Source organism: Chrysochloris asiatica, unplaced genomic scaffold (assembly GCF_000296735.1).
Source record: "Chrysochloris asiatica unplaced genomic scaffold, ChrAsi1.0 scaffold00030, whole genome shotgun sequence".
NCBI lineage: Eukaryota > Metazoa > Chordata > Mammalia > Afrosoricida > Chrysochloridae > Chrysochloris > Chrysochloris asiatica.
The window spans coordinates 1,122,932-1,130,777 of record NW_006408548.1 but is presented as its reverse complement, the minus strand read 5'-3'; the positions used below and the strand labels follow the sequence as shown (position 1 = coordinate 1,130,777).

Below are 7,846 nucleotides of genomic sequence, written 5' to 3'. Positions count from 1 at the left end.
GAGTGGGACCCTACCCAGAAAAACAGTGATGCCAGAGATGGAGGCAGAGATGATGACGTGGAGAGATGGAGCGGCTGGGGACTTTAGACCCAGAGAGGGAGAGGGGCTGTGTGCTGATGACCAGGGCGGGGCAGGTTTGCAGGTTAAACTCTTTGGTTGGTTGATGATGCATGGAGGGGACTATAACCATGGCAATGAAATGATATACGATAGGATGAATGTAAAGCTAATGTTCTCTCATGTAAACTATCAAATAATTCATAATAAAACATTAAAAAAAGTAATAAATAAAAACAGCTATAAAATCATAGAAATCTTTATTAAACAAAAATATCAAAGTGTGAAGCCATTGTTTCTTGACATACCTTCCATTTAGGTCTATACGCTTCTGAATAGGGTGTGGATTTCACCTCTCTAATAAGTCTTCCCCCAAAGAATTCAGCAGTCTTTGATTTATACCCCATATAAACAGTTTTTACATCCTTGAAGAACTTGAATTATGTTTCTTTTTAATGTTCTTTGAGGTTCGGGGACAAAATGAAGTGTAAAGGGGCAAGATGAAGTGTAAAGGGTTATAGGATGAATGTGGTAAGGTTTCCCACTGAAATTCTCATAAGACAGACCTTCCTGTCATTGAAGAATGGGCAGGTGCACTGTTGTGTTGGGAAAAAAAAAAATTCCTCAGCATAACTATTCTGTCCTTTTTCTCATCAATGCAGTTTTCTAGTGTCTTATATCTTCTTCATAATAAGCTCCGAGTATCATCTCATGTCCTTCAAGAAAATCAAACCTCTTGGAATTCCCCAAAACAGTCACCGTAACCTTCAGAGCGGACTTCTCTGCCTTGAATTTAACTGGCCCAGCAGATCTTCTTAGAAGCCAATATTTTGATTGGACCTTTTTGTTTGAAGTTATCCTAACAAAACTAAGACAAGAGTATTATTCCTGAGAGAAACTGTGCCTCCATCTACGAATCGCAGAGTCATGTTTTGTTTGGAACTGGACCCTAGTGTAAGACTTCTTGACTTACTTTCATAAACTAAAAAGCCAGACAATGTGGAATAGTAGAGAACAAAGGACTACCTCTGATGGACAACCACTCTGAAATACTCTTTAAACCTGAACTAAAGCCTAAATCCTGACATCTCCATTTACTGAACTAGCAGGGTCAGACACAAATAAAGGGTATTGTGAAATGGAGTCCTGGTGTGGCGCTGTGGGTTAATGCACTGGATAGCAAAGCTGGTTTGAACTGTAAGGTCGGCGGTTCAAGCTCACCAGTCACTCCTTGGAAACCCTACACAAGGTTGCTATGGGTCGGAACAGACTCAAAGGCATTTAAGAACAGCAACAAAAACAACCCATGTGAATGGTGCATGATGTAAAAATCATCAGCATGAAACCAAAAGGCCGACAATTACTCGAAAGCAAAGATAAGATAAGAGGGCAGGGAAACTCGGGTACTGGAAAGAGAACAAATTAAACACCATTAAAGAGAATGTTGACACATTGTGATGAATATAACTAATGTAACTGAACAATTTGTATGGAATTTGTCACATGGCAACCAAACTTGCTGGGTAAACTGTCACCAAAAACTCAATAAAATATTTTAAAAAGAAAAAGAAACCTACATAGATCACAACAATTGGATTTGCAACTGGTTCTGAGGCTGGCTCAGGAGTAAGCATCGTGATTCTACTGTGCCTGGGGTCCATAAGCCAGGGGCTCAATGCATGACAGCTAAGGACAAACACAACAGAGGTGGTCCAGCTACATGTGAGCATGGGAGGCTGACCAGTTCCCTACTACTCAAAATCCATGGCATATTTAATTGTTGCTGATTTGTTTATTTCATTGTATAATTTAAGGCATGGAGTCCTGCTGTGGCGCTGTGGGTTAATGCACCAGACTGCAAAGCCATTTGAACTGCAAGGTTGGTGGTTCAAGCTCACCAGCTGCTCCTTGGAATCGACTCGACGGCACTTAACAACGACAACAACAGTTATTCCTATTGATAGAAATAATATAAACTCAGTGTAGAAAAGGAAGAAAAGCATAAAGAAGAAAAGAGAAACTACCTAAAATCCCACAACCGCTATTCCCATTTGGAAGTCTTCATTCTAGTCTTTTTTCTATGCATGTGAGCACAGACACACACACACTTTATCTAATTACGAAGACACTGAACACAGATCTACTTCTTTCTGCTTTTACTTTTTTGAAAATTTAACATCTTGTGAATGTTCCCCCATTAAACATTGTTGGGGTGGGTGGTTTTAATGGTTATGTAACATTCTACCTCTTGCAGAAACATACTTTCTTACACATTCCATGATGAGAGAGTACCCCCCAGGGACACGTCTGGCCTTTGTAAGGAAAAATCCCCTACAGTGGTGAGGGGAGGGCGGGACTCACTCACCTCCTCATTCTCTATCTTGAGTGTCGCCAGTCTGGACTGCAGCTGGTGGTACCGCATGAGTAATTCTGTCTGGACAGGCTGCTGAGCGCTGACTTGGCACACCTGCAGAAACAAAAGCCACCATCTGCAGTTGCCCAGTGCCCTCGTGACCTGTGTGGAGCTGGGACAGGTACTAGCATTCATATCTGTATCTACAGATGAGGAAACTGAGGTCTGGAATGGTGAAGTGACTTGCCCCAGTTCACATGGCTAGAAAGTGGCAAAGCAGTTGGGAACCAGGGTTTCTAACTCCTAAATTCAGCCCCTCAACATTATAGTGTCTTCTCAGTCAGGATCTTCCTGCATTCGTGTTTTGTTTGAGGGTTTTACCAGGAGCTTCAACTTTATCTTATTTAGTGAGACCAATTTGTTTATATAGAGGCAAGAAGTTGTGGTTAGAAAGCACTTGCCTAATAGAAGCCAATGGCAAAGACGGCAGACAGGGAAACTGTCAGTGTGAGCTCCCAGTCCCAGCAGGAAGACATTTCAGAGTCAGGGAAGAACACTCTTTAAACTGAGTGGGAAGCGGAGGGGAGGGAAAAGAACCAACCTTCACACGGATTCTATCCAGGGCTCTATTGCTACCGGTGGGCTCGGCCTGTCTGCCTTGCCTCCATCCCTCATAGATGATCAGGGATCTTGGGGTTCCATCACTGATGCTAATTAATTACCACCTTGAGTGCTGCAGATGTCTAAAGTGCTCTGCTGCTAACCAAGAGGTTGAAGTTTCGAGTTCACCTAGAGGTGTCTTGGCAAATTGACTTCTGAAAAATCAGCCACTGAAAACCCAATGGAGCACAGTTCTACTCTGACACACATAGGGCCACCATTAGTTGGGATCATCTGTTGGTTTAGGTAACCCACACTTTGTAATCATCGGGGTTAACCATGAGACCAGCATTTTCAGGTCTGGATGATGATGTGGAATGGCTGAACACAGGGGAGAGCGGATGGGTCAGGACCATTGTTGAAACCCTATAGGCAGAAGGTCCCTCTTATGCAAATGTAGTAAGTGGGCAATGCCCCTGAAGAACCATTGGAACTTAGCTAATGCCATCTCTGAAAGGCTTCCTTGTCCCCTGCTGCTACAGTGGTATAGTGGGTACCCCTGCAGAGCTGATTCAGAAGCTGACTAAGTCCAATATATTCTGTTAGCATGGGCCCCATTTCCAATGTGTACAGCGGGCCATTTCTGAGTGGAGGAGAGGGGGACAAAAGGTAAGAGTTCTGTGCACATGTCCCTGGGGGTAAGATGGCAGAGATAGGGAACAAATGTAGTATCTGGTGGCTCTCCTCTCCTCTCGTTCCAGGGACTAGTGCCTGAGTCCTTAAGAGAAGAGGGGCAGGACACAGAAAAGCACAAAAAGCTATCTGTATTTTGTAGTGCTGCCTTGGGGCTTGTGGCAAAGTACATCTCCCCATTATTCTTCCAGGCTATAGCAAGGCTGTGAGCAGCAGAGCAAACACTAAAAGCTACAGGGTCTCTTGGTACAGCCTAGGATCCCAGCATGGGAGGAGAAGCTATACCAGGCAGCTGTGTGAAGCTGGGTGAGGTCCACAGGCATCAGAGGGAAGAACTTGAGGCAGCTGTTGTAAGCAGATATGGGACTCTCTGGGGTCTCTTAGACAACACTGAGAGGATTTTTAAGGGATGCACTGTGGACTAATGCACTGGACTGCAAAGCCATTTGAACTGCAAGGTCAGCGGTTCAAGCTTACCAGCTGTTCCCTGGAAACCCCATACAGGGTTGCTATGGGTTGGAACCAACTCGATGGCACTTCACAACAACAACAACAACAACAACGGTACGGCACCACCACCCATCTTTCAATTTGTCCTACTATGGAGCTTGTGAGCTGCTGTGTGATGCTGGAAATATTTCAAATCCCAGCAGGGTCACCCACGGTGGACAGGTTTCAACAGAGCGTCCAGACAAAGACAGACTAGGAAGGAAGGTCTGTTGACCTATGCCTGAAACTAAGCCAATGACCCTATGGATCATGACAGAATTTCAATGTGACATATGATGACAAAGAACTTAACTGGGCCAGTCACTACCCAGTATGGAGATTGTCTGATACAGTGCTGGAAGGTGAACCCTGCAGGTTGGAAGGCAATCACAATACATAGTGGCCCCAGCAATGAATTTGAGCACATTAGCAACCACGGAGATGGCACATGATAGAGAAGGGACACTTGAGTTGGCATGGACTTGACAGCAGCTAACAATCACAACAAAGCCTGATGATTCTGCAGGTTAGGGGCTTGAGTCAACAGGGTTAGTCCATGGTTAGTAGTAAATTCCTTGGCTGCAGAAGCCCATAAACCATGAACTGGACTTCAGGTGTTTAAAATAAACATCCTGCATTTGGACCCAGGGAAGAAGTTCACCCCTAACATGTGTTCTAGGATTACAGTGGAGAACAGACCGAAGAGGCTGCAGCATGGTCTCCAGAGGCAGGAGAAGCTTACCTCATCCCCCATGTGGGGCTGGAACTCGAATTTGAGTGGTGGGCAGAAGACCTGGTTGCACATGTCCATGACTGTGTGTTTGTCACTTCTGGAATCCAGGTTATCCACCGCGTTCTCAATGACATCCAGGCCCTCGTGGCGCGAGGTCTCCAGGTTGTATTCGGCTGAGAGGTAGGTCCGGAAGGTGCGGGCCAGGCTGGCATGAAAGCCCAAGTCACAACACTTAGAGGGAGACACACACAGAAAGAGCGTGAGAGTCTGATGCAGGGTGGTGACCTTAGGCATTGTGGTTACCTCCCACTCCACAGCCAGACCTGTCAGCCAGAGGCCCCGGGGCACCATGGAATCAACCATACAAATCACACCAAAGCCTTACAGGAAGTAGGGGATTCAGATATGGGCAATAGCAGAGTTTGTTCCTGATTCTCCTCTCAATCCACCACATTCTTTCTCCTTCCAAGTCTTCACACATGCACCGGCCTCTGCCTGGAATATTCTTCTCTTCTCCTGTCTCAGTGCCTTTCCTTCAGATTTCAGTTTAGATGTCACTTCCTTCAGGAAGCCTTCCCTGATGTCCTTCCTATTAAAAACTCAGGTGTCTCTCCACCCTCTCATTGTGACACTTATGACTCTGCATTGCAATTGCCTATCAACATATTCCCGAGAGGGCTCCTAAGGCAAGATAGTAGAGCAAACACAGACTTTGAGCAGACCCTCTCAACAAAGACATGGGAGACCAAGTGAAACCCTGGAACCCTGAGCTTCAGAAAATAAGACAGAGAGGTGGGCTGAGTGCAGATTGGGAGAGAAAACTGATCAGGAACAAGGAGAGAAAAGAAAAATGGGCAGACTATAGTCCTGGTGTGGTGCTGTGGCCTAATGCATCAGACTACAAAGTCATTTGAACTGCAAGGTCTGTGGTTCAAGCTTACCAGCTGCTCCTTGGAAACCCTATACAGGATTGCTATGGGTTGGAATGGACTCAACGGCACTTAACAACAACAGGCTGGCCTGGAATGGTATGGCTACACTGAGCTTTTGCAAGCAGCTGTCAAGACTGAAAATATAAATGAAAAAATTGGAAACCATACAAAAACAACAACTGGAAAGCCAGAAGATTAGTATGAAGACTTCAGAAATAGATAATATACATTGAAAGGGCAAGGAAGTAGAATTGCATCAATAGAAGATTGAGTTATTGAGCTTGCATCTCTCAATATTTATCTTCTAAAGGAATCATCAGAAAAAAATAATAATTTGAAAATCCAAAGTAAGCCTGTGATTTATATGGGATATTATCAAGGGTAATAACTTATGTGTGACTGGGATTCCAGAACAGGAAAAGAGCTAAAAAAAAAAAAAAAAAAATCATAGAGGAAACTGTCTAAGAGTTGTTGGAAGAAAACTTTCCCAACATCTTTAAACATAAGAACATATGCATTCAAGAAGTTGAATGAACACTAAGTAGAATGTTGTTGTTAAGTGCCATAGACTCGGTTCCCATAGCGACCCTGCATAGTGTTTCTGAGGAGCAGCTGGTGAGCTTGCAGTTCAAATGGTTTTGCAGTCTGGCACATTAACCCACAGCGCCACACACAAAAAATCACCAAGACATATTCTAATCAAACTTTTCAAAACCAAATACAAGGAAAGAATTCTAGAGAACAGCTCAGGAAAAATGAAAAGTTACTGACAAAGAAGAACTAGTAAGACTAAACTCTGATATCTCAGACATATATAAAACTCTAAAAGAAAACTTGCCACCCAAGAATCATACCCAGCAAAACTGTCCATAAAATGTGATTGTGAAATTAGGATATTTTTAGATAAACAGAACTGAAAGAATTTTCAAAAACCAGACTAATCTTACAAAAAACACTAAAGGGAGTTTTTTGGACAGAGAACCAATAACAGCAGACAACAACTTGAGAGTAACATACATGACAATATCACCCAGAACTCAACCCAGATACAGAAGTCTGTAAAGTAAAACAGACATTTAAGACTGAAAACAAGGATCCAGAGAAACCAGTTGCAACAATAACAAAAAACCCATTAAGCAAAAGGAGGGAATAATGTAGTTACAGAACTTCCAAATGAAGAGGAAATCAAACAGATTTCAAGAAAAAAAACAAAACTAATTGTAACCATAAAACTAGGCCAAGCTTTACTCCTAGCCCTAGCCCAACCTCTATTGTTAACGCTAACTCTAGTCCTAACCATAATCCTAACATTAAATGAAGTCCTAGGCCTAGCCTAGGCCTAGCCATAGTCCTAACCCTTACTCTTCCCTCAACTCCCCCCATCATATCCCCTAGAATGTCTGCTCCTTGAGGGCAGACCTGCTGACATGGCTCACTGCTGCCCCCAGCACCCAACTCAAGTTCAAAACTATAAGTTAAGTGCCCCTGAGTTGGTTTCGACTCATAGTGACCCTATATAGGGTTCAAGGAGCAGCTGGTGAGTTTGAGCCACCAGCCTTGCAGTTCAAATTGACCTTTTGGTCCAATACTTACCCTATAGCACCATACTGGGAGGTAATCAATAAATATTTGGCAAATGAATATATAAAAAGGCTTAAAATTGAAAAGGAAAGTCAAAGGGCAGGAAGGAGGAGGGGGCTGGGCATTGGGATGGTAATAAGGCTCAGGTCTGCAGCCTTGGGGGACTCAAGGACCTTGTGACTTCACCATGTGATACACCAGGATCAGAGGACAAGCATCCATCAGTCAGCACTGACCCTTTGTTGCCATCTACTGGGGCAGATCCTTATCTGCAGAGAAGGAGAAGACGGTCCTGGCTCCAACCTAGCCAATCCAGAAGCTGCCATCCACAGTGCCACTCCAATTGTCTTTCTCCAGGCCTGGTTGGCCTACAGTGTATCCTGCACAGCTGGTACTTGTTGTTGTTGT

At 44.0% G+C, this 7,846-nt stretch overlaps 1 protein-coding gene across 2 annotated transcripts in view; it reads right to left on the bottom strand.

The window, feature by feature from the left end:
- The window catches only part of SRGAP3 (SLIT-ROBO Rho GTPase activating protein 3), a 413,130-nt gene that overhangs the window by 82,529 nt on the left and 322,755 nt on the right, over nt 1–7,846 (bottom strand). For both annotated transcript variants that reach the window (XM_006851564.1, XM_006851573.1), the window contains exons 7-8: nt 4,935–5,156; nt 2,423–2,524 (exon numbers count right to left, since the gene is read on the bottom strand). In XM_006851564.1, coding sequence (XP_006851628.1) covers nt 2,423–2,524; nt 4,935–5,156 — 324 coding nt within the window. The remainder of the gene's footprint in view (nt 1–2,422; nt 2,525–4,934; nt 5,157–7,846) is intronic.